The 13,065-nt window shown below is 44.2% G+C and overlaps 2 protein-coding genes across 2 annotated transcripts; both read right to left on the bottom strand.

Annotated features, from left to right (window-relative positions):
• Positions 1-311: 311 nt before the first annotated feature.
• Positions 312-3,001, bottom strand: LOC100838947. Its single transcript, XM_003559486.4, has 6 exons — positions 2,589-3,001; positions 2,082-2,196; positions 1,763-1,968; positions 1,653-1,680; positions 890-998; positions 312-805 (listed from the first exon to the last, which is right to left on the bottom strand). Exons 1-6 carry the CDS (start codon positions 2,853-2,855, stop codon positions 724-726), a joined length of 807 nt encoding a protein of 268 aa, XP_003559534.2. The 5' UTR covers positions 2,856-3,001; the 3' UTR covers positions 312-723.
• Positions 3,002-3,715: 714 nt separating this feature from the next.
• LOC100823426 (probable ethylene response sensor 1) lies at positions 3,716-8,184 on the bottom strand. The gene is made up of 6 exons (XM_003560808.4): positions 7,899-8,184; positions 6,523-7,467; positions 6,060-6,428; positions 5,715-5,981; positions 4,472-4,599; positions 3,716-4,362 (listed from the first exon to the last, which is right to left on the bottom strand). The coding sequence occupies exons 2-6, from the start codon at positions 7,426-7,428 to the stop codon at positions 4,128-4,130; spliced, it is 1,905 nt and encodes a 634-aa protein (XP_003560856.1). The 5' UTR covers positions 7,429-7,467; positions 7,899-8,184; the 3' UTR covers positions 3,716-4,127.
• Positions 8,185-13,065: the final 4,881 nt, after the last annotated feature.

Below are 13,065 nucleotides of genomic sequence, written 5' to 3'. Positions count from 1 at the left end.
GGCGGCGGCAGAGATGGGGAACAGTGGCGGCAGCGTCGGAGGCGAGGAAGGGCGGCGGCGGAGGCGAGGAGAATCCTATCGGGAGAGAGATGCGAGCGAAGGGCAGGTAGGGGATCCTTTTTTCCGTTTTCTTTTTTCTCGCGCGGGGGTCGGTTGGGTGACGGACCAACGTACATACCAAACTGCAAATTAAGTAGTAGTAAAGATAAAGATAACCCTTACCATTGAGTTTAAATGGCTGGTGGCATTTTTCACGTTTGATCTGATCCATGCATTTATTTATTTTGTCCAACAATCTACGAGAATAGTTCTCAGGTTGCACTGAGCGAAAAATTTCACCAAGTAAGTTGCACACATACAAAATCTCTGTACACATGGAACAAAGAAAACAAAACTAACAAACCTCACGACCTGACATCTCAGGAATTTGCACCATACGGAACCTTGCCGTGAGGTGTAGTACAACAAAGAGGAAGTTCACTACATGAAGAAACGACAGTTCCCACAAATCAACTGAAGCATGCCAAGCAGACATATGCCCCATTATTATCACTCATAAACAATCAGACGTCATTATCATTCCGAACTTATGGCATATCTTAACAATCATAGTTTACAAATAAACCACATCACACGATACATATGTACAGCTGACGCAACGAGTTTGTATTCACAACTTGCAGATCATTGCGCATGATCGTGATGCCACTATTCTTTGGCACTTCACATTGCCTTCATGACAAATTTGGCGGACACAACAGCTCCTTTCGCTGCCATTTTCAGGACAGCACGACTCCTATACAGCCTGCATCCAATCGGAAGAAAGTTAAAATAACAGTGCACTCGCTTGTAAAGTGTAACACTAACATTGTCAATGTGGGTACTTTACCCTGCTATTGTGATCCCCCAAGTTGCCAGTATGTAAATCACTTTTCCAGCCTCCCAGAAACTTATCCATTTCTTCCGATCTGTCATGGATCCCAATGCCATTGCAACAGCTGCTTACAAATCAGAAGTTAGAACACATGTAATATATAGTATAACATAGTACAACCAAAAGGAGAGTCGAGCACACTAAAACTAACAAAGGTACACATATTTAATTAAGCTAGGTTTCCATGCAATCAAGAAATAACTGTCTGTACCCTATATAAGAAATTATTGTTCAAAGTAATTCATGTGCAATGCAGGCAAATAAGAATCCAGAGATCAAGCAAACAAACAAAAAACTACCACCGTGCAACCTGAATCAAATTAAAGGTAACCCTTCCAACCATGGCAATCTTTATTTTCTCTAAAGATATTATCAGCAAAATAATTGGAAGTCAATGTATCAAAAAGATGAATTACCACAACATAGTATAAGAACCATACAGAAAATCTTGCAGTGAGTGGATGAGTTTCACAAGGTTGTAAGTTATATGTGACTATGTGTAATCAAAACAGAAACATAATCAAACTTTCAACGGATTAGGCAGATTCAATTGCAAAGAGCCTAACTGAAAAGTTCCACATTTTTTTCCATTATAGTAAACCTGTACTCATGAAATAGACCCAATTAACTTTCTTTTTGCCATGATTTAAGATACAGCATTTATAAGGACAAACACACAAATTAAACTTGACAGGAAAAGTATAGAGAATAGACGTACCCTTTTGCAGGTCCGCTGATGATAATGTCTGGACAAAACATAGCAGCGAACATTTAGAACAACAAAGTAGTGCTGGAGAGGATGCTCAGCAATTCTGGAAAAGAAAATACCTTGGCCTTTGGATCTTCAAGAATGCACCTAGCAACAAAGGTGGAAATAGCATCGACAATGTCATCTTCATTAACAATTACATAATTTTCATCATCAATTCCACTAATTTCCTCCAAATTACCCCCAGCATTATCACACGAGACCAAGAGCCATGACCCATTCTTCCCATCACCTTTAGAGTATGGAATATCTCCAATTTCCACCTCTGGTTTGTATTTGATCCAAAAAACAGAAATATGTCAAATGCATAACAATCGGCAGAATGTAATCGAGAGCGTATTTCAGAAACAAACTTCACGAGGTTTAGCAAGGACTAACCTGCCATATCACCAGGAAATAGTTCAGTATGTTGATGGAGTGGCTCATCTCGTACTTTCTCAAGGTGAGCAAGGAAGTTACCATTGTTGACTGATGCTACAAGACGATTATGTAACTGCATAAAAAAAATCACATCAAGGAAAGATGTTAATCAACATTTAAAATGAATCGAATAATTATAAGCTGAATCGGTTGTGCCATGTCAGCATGATGAATTTACAAGTCTACTTATCTTGAGTTCATATCATGGAGATTTTAGATGATTACTCTAGCTTCCTTTTCACACAGTAGATATATATACCCTCATTAATATAATGGAGCTGAATTCTGAGAAGTAACATAACTGTTCTGCAATGGCTCGAAATCCCCTAAAACTACAATGCTACTATCTCACGCCATGGATGCTAAAATTGCCAATTGCGGATGCACATGTGTTTCTATTCCTAGAGGGGGCAAAAGGAAAATCAATCTGCGAGGGCATCTAAGAAAGATGTACGAGGAGCTCACATCGGGTGGGCACTCCTGAGAAACAAAGGGGGCGCCGTGAAGCTCGCGAAGGAGCGCGAGGTCGTCGGCGAGACGGGCGCGGAGGATCGCGTTCTCCGCCCGCAACCGCGTGGCCTCCGCCCCGTCAACGGCATCAACGGGTGGGGGCGTGGTGTCGTCGGGGGCCGGACTGCGACCGGAGCGATGCTCGTAGGCGTAGCGCGCGACCTCGGCGATTTCGACGAGGGTGTGGGCGACCTCCAGGGGGATCTTATGCGCCGCCATCATAGCCTCGATCGATGCGCCGGCGGTCTGGGGTCTCGCCGGGGTGGCGCGAAGAGGGGAGCCGGAATCCGGAGGACGAAACCAACCCTAGCCACGCACGCGACCTGAGTCGTGGACGGTGTGCTCGATTGGTGCCGTGCGCGAGACAAGAAAGAAATTAGTAGGGGATTCAGTGACGTCCAGATGGGCCCAGTTATTAATCCCTTGTAAACTCGACGAAGAACTCGTTGTCTCTTCGGAAACAGCTAGCGACCCTGGAGGCTTGTTCCCTTGTTTTCCAGCTTAATCAAGTATCGAGTTTAATTCAAGCATCCAATTGAAGGGGAAAATCTCATGCGGTAACCCTTTTATTTTTGGAACACGCTAAAATATGTGTTATTTTGTATTTGAAGGTTAAGAAGCTAAAACTTACTCCCTCCGTCCGGAAATAAGTGACGTGAATCTGTATAAAAATCTATATACACAAATCTATGTTATTTATTTTGAGACGGAAGGAGTACAATCAAAACATGAAAACATGAAAGAAGAAAACCAGACAAGGGAAGCTTACCGAAGAACCAAGCTAGTCTATAAGACCAAAGAACAAAACAAACGGTAAGCTATTCTACTCCGTAAAACCAAAGAACAAAGCAAACTAAAAGGAAAAGAGACAGCTGATGCAGGGAGCAGCTCATCGTTGGTCAGGCACCCAGGAGGGCCTGGCATTAAGCGGCAAATGCCCTCTCATCAGTCAGTCATCACTCAGGTATAAGCGAAACCAAACAGATGTTCAGAACAAGAACATATGTGGAGACACCAATATTCTGCCTATATTCATTAAGAAAATGAATTTTAAGATCAGAAATAACCAAAACAGGGAGGAATAACGGGAATCAAGAGCCATTATATATGCTTATTTTTCATATCCTCCAAACAAGAGTTCGATATCGGACTTCTACAGACCATATGGGCTTGTTTTTCATACCTATAAACTATTTTCTTTACTGTATCTTTTACACGTTGTTTCTCCGTAGTGGTTTGGACCTGATACGACAGAACAGCCCATGAGGCATGAGCTAATTGGGTCACGCACACACAAAATACGCGTTCTAGTACTGAATGCAGCAAGTTAGTGTTTTGTGCCCAGGAACACAACTGCAGTCTACAGTCCCATTTGGTATACATTATTTGTACAATATATGCCAACTACCACAATACTAAGCACAAAATTAGAGGGCGCGAAACTAACTACAACTCCCTACTCGATACCATGCCATCGATCATTTACAGTGTGGCTCATACGCTCCTCTGGTAACGAGGTTTCAGTGAAGCCGGCCTCCTCTCTTCGAGAAGGGCCTTCGGACCGGCAGAATCAGTATCTCCATTGCTTGGCCAGCCGAGGGGGGTCAACTGCTGCTGATATGTGTTTGTATTGTCAGATACACCAAGCCTGATGACAAATGTGGCCGTGCAGCCTCTTCCTGTTCCTTCACTCTCTAGCCAGATGTGCCCTCCCATCAGGGTAACAAACCTGCATAGGATTTTTCAGAATGGTTGCCAGAGTTTTGGAATGAGTGATTGACTAGATTATGAACCCTAACAAGACAAAATAAAAATATCTGTGTGCGCTATTGAATTACCTCCTGCAAATGGCAAGGCCAAGGCCACTACCATTGTATCCTTGGTTACCTCCAGGCTGATTTTGAGCGAATTTTGTAAATACATGAGGCAGATCTTGAGGGCTAATACCGCAGCCTGTATCTTTTAGCTACAATACAAGAATAAAACAGGCTATAAATAATCAAGAAAACAGTGGGGGGGAGAACCACAACTTTTGAAAATAAATTCACAAAACCACAACTATTTGGCTAATTAAGAACGGAGAACCCAAATGGTCAGATCTGGGGCCTTTGAAAGCAAAACTGACCGGCCGACCCTGATCCATGCTAAACCGGCCTAAACCCAGAGTAAATATCAAGGAACCACAATAATTGGGGCTTCAGTTACAGAAACCACAGTAGAAGAAAAACGTTGCCATAGAAAGTAACAATATATTCATATTTAACAAATTGATTTTTCCCCAGTGTTGTATGTTTTTGTAGTTACATTTTTTTATGCCATGTTTCTGTTGCATATTCACAATTTTGATGCCATTTTTATGTGGCCTGCCACAACATCTTAGGTATGTATTTGGTTCATTGCCACATTTTGTTAGCCATATAGTCCACTTCTCATAGGGTCATTTTCTTGTCAAACCAACTTGTGGTGGCCATTTTGCCCATCACAATTTTTGTGACAGCCACAATCTGCCTAAAGTTAGTTATGGCAAGGCTAGTCATGAACCAAACATGCCCTTGATCTTGTTAGTATGTCTGCTATTCTGATGAGATAATTTCTTGCCATATCTTAACATCGTTCTTGCATAGTTGGGAACATGATGGGTTGATTTTGGTACATCGTCATATGTGCCACTACTTTATGTTTCCATTTAATACTGTGTGGTTTTGGGGCTTTTGGCTAATTCAATTTAGGTCTTTGCTCTGTGGTGTTACAAACAAGATGAAATAACAGATTGCAGCGAAAACACATATCGAACCTAGACCAAAGTGGCATAACAATTCATATGGACAACTTGAGGATCATATAACGAAACAGCCCAGCCAAGCTTTCTGTTGCAGCACATGCCAATAGTCATTGGCAATGGTCAGAAATGGGTAATTTCAGACACACACATGTTGAGCACAGGTTTCTAAATATGACCGTGAATGATGCACGGTGCATCTAAGTGTCTTGTTTTTAGATCTTGACTTCTAAACCCTATAGTGAGAACATGAGTTCATAACATTAAGAAAAACCATTCACACAAGCCCCTATATTGGTTACCTGAACTTTCAAATAGAAATGGTCATCACTTGCAGCTGGATGGAAATCCGGGGTTCTGAACTCTCTTAAAGAATCAGGCTTCAGAACGGAAGCTACAAGTGTGATGTGGCCCTCCTTGGTAAACTTCACAGCATTACCGGATATATTCAGAATAGTTTGCATTAGCCTCTTTTCGTCGCCAATCGCACATAATGGCAAGTCTGGTGCTAACATAACCGACATAGACAGACTCTTGATAGCTGCAATTGGTCTGATGAAACCCATGACCTGCGAGACCAATGAAAAAATTCAGGGAAGTGAACTTTGCATAGAAAGTAGACAACCATAAAGGACAATGCTGCAGACCTCTTTGAAAACAGCATGAAGATTGAATGCTCTAATCTCCAATTCAAGGCTACCATCCTCAAGTTTGGAAAGATCTAACACATCATTGATTAGTGTTGCTAAAAGGTTGCTGCTTTTCAATACAGTTTCCACCATTAGCCGCTGCTCAGGAGTGAGTTCAGTTTCCAAAAGTAAGGATGAAAGGGCTATAATTGCATTCATTGGTGTACGCATTTCATGATTCATAACAGCTAGAAAATCATTCCGAGCACGGATGGCCATTTCAGCCTCTCGCCGAGCTAAATCCAGGGCAACATTTTGCTCCATTAGTAAATCGCGTGCACGCATGGACTCTTCAAGAATAGCTGCATGAGAGAGTGCAACTGCTACCTGCATAATGAAACAGAACGAGCATAAGAGTTTGATACCATATTAAACAGCATTCACTCCTATAAATATTTATCTTATAAGAAACAGCATTAACCTGATCGGCGACCACCTCAACAAGCTCCAACTCATGCACATGCCAGTTCCTTGCACTATCAGATGGAAGCATAAGAACCATAATTGCATAGCTTTTTGCTGAAAGCTCTGGCCAATCATTTATTTGGAAGTTTGAAAGATTTAGAAGAGGTACACGCACTGCAGCCACTTCTGGTGGAACATATCGTCCGGCAAGAGGTCGAATCCTTGCCAAAGGAGATGTGTGGGGTATTATAATTGCTCGATTGCTACTGAACACTTGGTTGACAACAGGAAGGTTAATGGATATAGATGACCCAACAGTAATCTGGTGGCGCAGAGTGTGAGAAAGCTGGAGACTTGAACCACTTCGTGATGGCATCCACAGGGCACATTCTTCCAGACCCAGGGTCCTTCCTAGCTCAACAATAGTAGTCTTCAAAATCGTATGTCTATTGAGTGTGCTTCTGATTTCATGAGTTAGCATCCTAACATGTCTTCCAGTCTCTTCTTGTGTCCTTATCAAGCCCATTTCCCAATCAAGCTCTTCAGCTTTATTCTTCAGAAACAACTCCCTCGTTTTCACACTCAACAAGTCAGGGATGATGTGAACAAGCATCAAAGCTGTTGCACAGGAAACAACAGCTGTCGAAACCTTCGCTACTGTCATGACCAAAGCGACAGTTTTCGTGTGTGTGGTGAAAGTCCACAGGTTTATGAGATGAGTTGCTCCACACAGGACTATGAAAGCACCAAACTGGATCAAAACCCATCTGTATGGGAAGAAGGACGACTTCTTCACAAAGTATATCAGTTCCAACGGGATAGAGAAATATGCAAGTGCTATGAAGAAGTCCGAGATGTATTGATACTTGATGAGGAGCTCATCAGTCGGCCACAGCGGCTCAATGCAGTCACATCGCTCCATGCCGAAGCTTTAGTACTGCATCAGTTGCCACAACATTCCCTACAGAAGAACAAATACATGATGAGTTACCGTGCCCAACACACATACACATCCCGAGAGCTCCAGGAATTCTACACACACAAAATAATTTCCTCGAAACGATCACCATTGCCTTCCACTGTCACTCCCGAATTTTCAGTAGAGTTTCCTGAATTTCGTACACCGGCCCCTTTCCCCATTCAACAGCGGCAGCGCAGCACTACCCAGCAATCGGAGCCAGTAACGCTCAGCGACGCACGAGGAAGAAGGTGCACTCCCACCACCGATGCCTCCCACTCGTCTACCCCTAAAAATCAACCCCTCCCCACCTTGACCACAAGCCCCCCGAGGCTCCTGCCTCCCGACCAACCAACCGAAGAGAAGAAAACGAAAAGAAAGCCCAGATCTGCGCAGGGCATGCAGCAGGGCAAGGAAGAGGGCACGGGCAGTACCTCAGGCAGCCAGGCAGGGGGTCGACGGGGAGGAACAGGACACAGCTGCCGGAAGCTTGTGGGCAGGGGGGATGGACGAGGAAGAGGAAGCGGCGCTGAAAGGGGAAGGCCGCCAGATGCGCAAGACAGACGGACACGGAGAGTGAAAGTCGTCAAGCCAAGCCGCCCACCACCCACATCCTGGAAAAATGGAAATAAAGTCCAACCGCCGCGGTTGCACGCACCGTGGTCTTTCTTTTCCCCCTCCCTTTTTTTGTCGCCTCCGGAGTCTCCGCCTCTCCGGTGCCAGCCGTCGGCAGCAACCACGGCCACGGCTACGAAGCGCGGTGCAGTACGGTGCACGGTCTGGCTGTTCAGCTGTTACCGGCAGCCGGGTCGGAGCATGATGCATTGGCAACGGAGATTTTTTAAGTTTTTGACCCCTTTTTTCTTTAATCACGGGTGCAGGATTTGCATTGCAACGCGGCAGATGGCTCGGGAAGAGCAGGTGAGATAGCTTCACTTTTCTCAGGGTAGTACATGCTCCTCCGCTAGATTAGATTAGGCACATGATCACATCAAGCTTGACCTGGAAAGTAAACACTCGATGCGTAATCACTGCCGATCGGTAGCGAAGGCACATGACTTGATGACACGGACGACAGCTACTGGCTACTGTTTACCTTTGCTTCTTCTTCTTTCCCCCCGTGATAATCATGGTGCTTTCTCTGTTTGAAAACACGCGAACGCAATGCTGCCTCCTTTTTGAGGAGGTGACGAGGGATAGGCAAACCACCCGTCTGGCAGTACGTATTGTATTGGAGCCATGGAGTTGGCATCTTTGTGTTTTGGAGTCCGGAATCCGTCAACGGCTTAATTAACCGATGCAGAGGCGAGAGATGTCACTCGTGAATTGATGCATTTCAGGTTTGGGTCGAAAACATATATCAAGTGGAAGGGATCTTGTTTTGTCAAAAAGAATAAGGACCCTGCCTCCGGTGAAATTCCTCGCTTTATGCAGTTAAAATTTATTTTGCTTGGAACGTTGGCAGGCTTATGAAGAATCAGAGTGTAAATTCCTGCTTGGAATGATGCTTCTTTGTGGGAGAACCCGTATCTAATTCAACTCCTCCGAAAGTTGAACAAAGTATACCTAAAAATACGACGATCCAAGTAGTCCCTTAAGTTTTCTTGTAATTCAACTTAATACTCCCTCCGTGCAACAAATGATGTTTCAGCTCTGACTGAATTTGAATGTATCTATAACTAAGTCATGTCTAGATACATTCAAATTTTGACAAACTTGAGAGTAACTAAATTTTTTTGAATTCCTTTTCTTTAGGGAAAGATGGCAGGAAACTGCATTTTAGCTTCTCACAAAACGGTGCTTGGGTCGTTGGGTGACTGCACAACCCATGTGTCAAGTACTATGCCGTTGTGTGAAAAAACTTTGGAAGACAGTTGAAGAAATCTTGCATTACTTTGAAAAACTTTTTCTTTTGGAACATCATATACCTGCTTTGTTAAACTAGAAGCAGAGTGTGTACACCATGAAGAACAGTAGACACCCTGAAGCTCTATGATCAGACTTTATAAAAGCTATAGAAGGAGCGTTCTCCGAGGATGAACACCTTTGCGCTTTGGGTAAGTTGATTGGGTACGTAGTTGTAATCCCTAGGAATATGCTGCACATTATTGGCATTATTTGTATGCTGAAGAAAATGATCAGTTTGATGCCTGATTGTCCATTGTCCTAGATTCGCCTGGCATATGTTGGTGACATGCCGTTACTGGCCAACACCATACAGTTGTTGGATTCTCCCGATAGGAAATAGATCCCAGGCCTAGCCGCCACCCACCGCCTACAGATCGATCTCGTCTCCGGGCCGGCCGGGGAACCACGATTCCTGCTTCTTCTACGTTTAGTCCTTTAGCATGTCTTAAAAACTAGGGTTTGGTCAACTGGCAGCCGAGCTATGGTGGTGATAGTGGTACTATGCGGGTCAATAGTAAGGTTTTTCCGACTTCTCATCCACCACGTCGACGGCGATCCTGCCGGTGGTGTTGAGGAGTGCGGGACGGTTGGTCGCTACTCTTCTGAAGTGGTGGATTTGATTCTGTGTTTGTGCTTTGCAGGTCGGTTACGCGTATCGGTTTTTTGGTTCTTTTTCCGATCGATGAGACTCGGCCAGTTTCGACCTCATCGTGGAGTTAGTTCGGCCAGGTCTTCTTGGATTCGTTTGGCCGAATCTGGGATGGTCATCCAACCCTCTTCGTCGTTTTCTTCTCCGTGACGGTGGTCTGTTTCCCAAATTACTGTCACCGGCGTCTTGTGGCTCCGACCGGCGACTTCTCGGCTGCTACGTCAACAAGGGTTTCTTGGCTCCAACGTGGTTCGGAGGTCCAGAGGCAGCATCGAGCTTCGCTCATGGCGCGCCACCGGCGGGTGCAGGAGAAAGACAACGACTTTTACCTACAATAATATGGGTGTAATTTTATTTTATTTTATTTTAAAGATGATTTTGTAAGGCTTGGTTGATTTTAATATATGGCCTTGGCCTTCTTGAAAAAAAAACATACAGTTGTTGGTGATAAATGTTCTTGCCTGAAGGTGGAGGCAAGAATCGATATTACTTGGAGTTCTAAAACTAACCATTAGAAAAAATGTCACCTCTCTGTAAATATTTGTTGCTTTTTTCTTAATGAAAAGGCAGTGCTCAGGTCGGTTCCTTAAAAAAAAACCAACTACTACATATCAGCATCCAAAAGGTGTTATTTACATTGGCATGATGCCTTCATTTTCAACGGAGGTGCCACCAGAGCAAAGGAATTTATGCCAGTTCGTCATGGAGGTGGCTTAATCGTAGCATTAAACAATGTGTTATAGTTCACGCAAAATGCATATTTACATGGTTTATTGCTAGAGATTTACTCCACCTTTCACAAAGAATGGCACGCACACATTTTGAAAATTTACTTTGATCAACAATTAGACTAATGATTTGAGGATTACATGCTACAAAAATTATATCATCGGATTCGTATTTCAAAAGCATTTCCAACAGCATAAAACTTATTACATTTAATGTACATATTATTGTTTGATCGTTGGTCAAAGCTCGATCTCGAAATGTATGTACTCCCCCCGTCCAACAAAATATGTCTCAAGTTTGTCAAAATTTGAATATATCTAGATATGACTTAGTGTATAGATGCATTCAAATTTAGTCAAAGTTGAGAAATTCTTTGTTGGACGGAGAAAGTATGACATTATTTGTGGAAAAGAAGGATTATTATTTTTCTTTCAAACTTTGGTCGTGACCAGTTGTCAAACAGAATAAAGAATGAATAGAGAAGGGCATGACGATGCTATTGATATTCCATAAAAGCATCAAACCTCCCCATTTCAGTTTAAGCAGTATTATGACATAAGCAGACCGTGGGTCAGATGGTACGCGACGATGAGTTACAAAAATATTGGCTTGTTAACAAAAAGTTTTATTCAAAAACTCCTTGGAACTAAAATGGTTTCTGACGATTAAAAACCAGTAAATTAAGATATAGTCACGTGTAATGAACAAGTTAGAAGGCGGATAAATGTGCACTGGTGAGCAAAACAAACAAAAGAACATTAAACTACTTTAATTCGGTCAATCTAACATAATCATCTTAATATTACTTTGGCCCATTCCACCTTTCAATGAAACCATAATCTAGTGCCCTTCTTTATTGAAGACCACTCGACAAATTTACACAATCGTATCTCGTCAACGCCCAAGATTTTCCAAGTGGAGAACTTGGTTAGCAATCACTCAACGGAATGCTGTTATAAAAAACCATCATATGATTTCGAGCCAAGATAATTTTATTTAATAAAATTTGCAAGCATACATTGAGTTAAAAAATACTTGAACATTTGTGTGCTTTTTTTGGAATATTTTGGCACTTCAAGTTTTTAAATTTTGTTGCTCGTCTCACTCAACCACTTTGAAACGTAAGAACAACACAGAAATACGTAAAACAGGTGATTAAAAAATGTCAAGACTTTTCTATTAAGAAAAGGATTCAACTTTTAAAAAAATATTTATTGCTTCTCTCACAATAATTTCCACAGAAACAAAATGTCACACAAGCAAAATAATAACTAATAATATACACGGAAGCTTATTCTTTTCTTCCAAAGGATTTTTGCCGCAGAATCGAATTCCTCCAAAAACTCCACTTGCATGTCCTAAAAACAGGATAACCAACGAACACTCACTTGTGTAGCATGGCCCAAACGGCCAACCGGTAGAATTTCTTTTTCGACTCCAATATCCAAAACCCAGAAGCGTCCCCATCCCATCAGCCGGTCCAAGATCATCACAACGGGATCAGATTCCCCGTTGCCGCCGCCGCCCCCCCATGCCCCCAGATGCCCTTTCCCACGCGCCGCCGCCGCCGTGCCCCCGTAAACTCCCGCGCCCACGCCGTCCACAGGATAAAACCCAACACACCCTGCCCCATCCGGCGGCATCCCGCGCGAACGCAAACAGCGCGCCGAAAGGAGGACACGCGCCAGCTCCTCCCGGTCTCCCATCTCCCACACACGCGCACGCGCGGAGTACAGGCTACAGCAGGGCGGCTGTGGCGCCACGAGCGCTCACCTGGCTGGCTGGAAGAAAAATCCCTCCCGCGCCTCCTCTCTTCCTTCCTCCTCTCGCTTTCCATGATTGATTGAGAGTCGCCGCCGAAAGACCTGAGGGGGGAATAATACCAGTAGTATACTCGCTTCTAGTTGTAGCCCCATCGCAGGAAAGGGAAGGAAGGAAGGAGGGGGAGGGAGAAAAAGATCAGGGCGAAGTGGGCGCGCTGGGATTGGTCGGCGCCAGCTCGCCCGCGCACCCGCAACGTGGTGTGCTGATTCCGTCCCCGTCCCCGTCCCCCACCATTTCCTGGCCCCAGCCGCTGTCCCCTTCCCCTTCTCCTCTCCCCTCGAGCAGAGCATCCTCCTCTCTTTACTCCCCCCTCTCCCTCTCTGCTGCTTGCCCCGGCGATCGCGCGCGCTCCCTGTCGCGCCCACCGCTGCGGCCACGCGCGCCTCCTGCCTCGTCGTACTCCTCATCGGCGGCGAGGCCCGTGAGCTGCCACGGTCGGTCAAACTCCAGCGAAAACGATCCGGTGCGCCTCCCCCGACGTAGGGATCGAG

This window comes from Brachypodium distachyon, chromosome 1 (assembly GCF_000005505.3).
Source record: "Brachypodium distachyon strain Bd21 chromosome 1, Brachypodium_distachyon_v3.0, whole genome shotgun sequence".
Classification (NCBI taxonomy): Eukaryota; Viridiplantae; Streptophyta; class Magnoliopsida; order Poales; family Poaceae; genus Brachypodium; species Brachypodium distachyon.
Note: the sequence above shows the minus strand (reverse complement) of the source record. Positions and strands in the feature narration are given on the sequence as shown.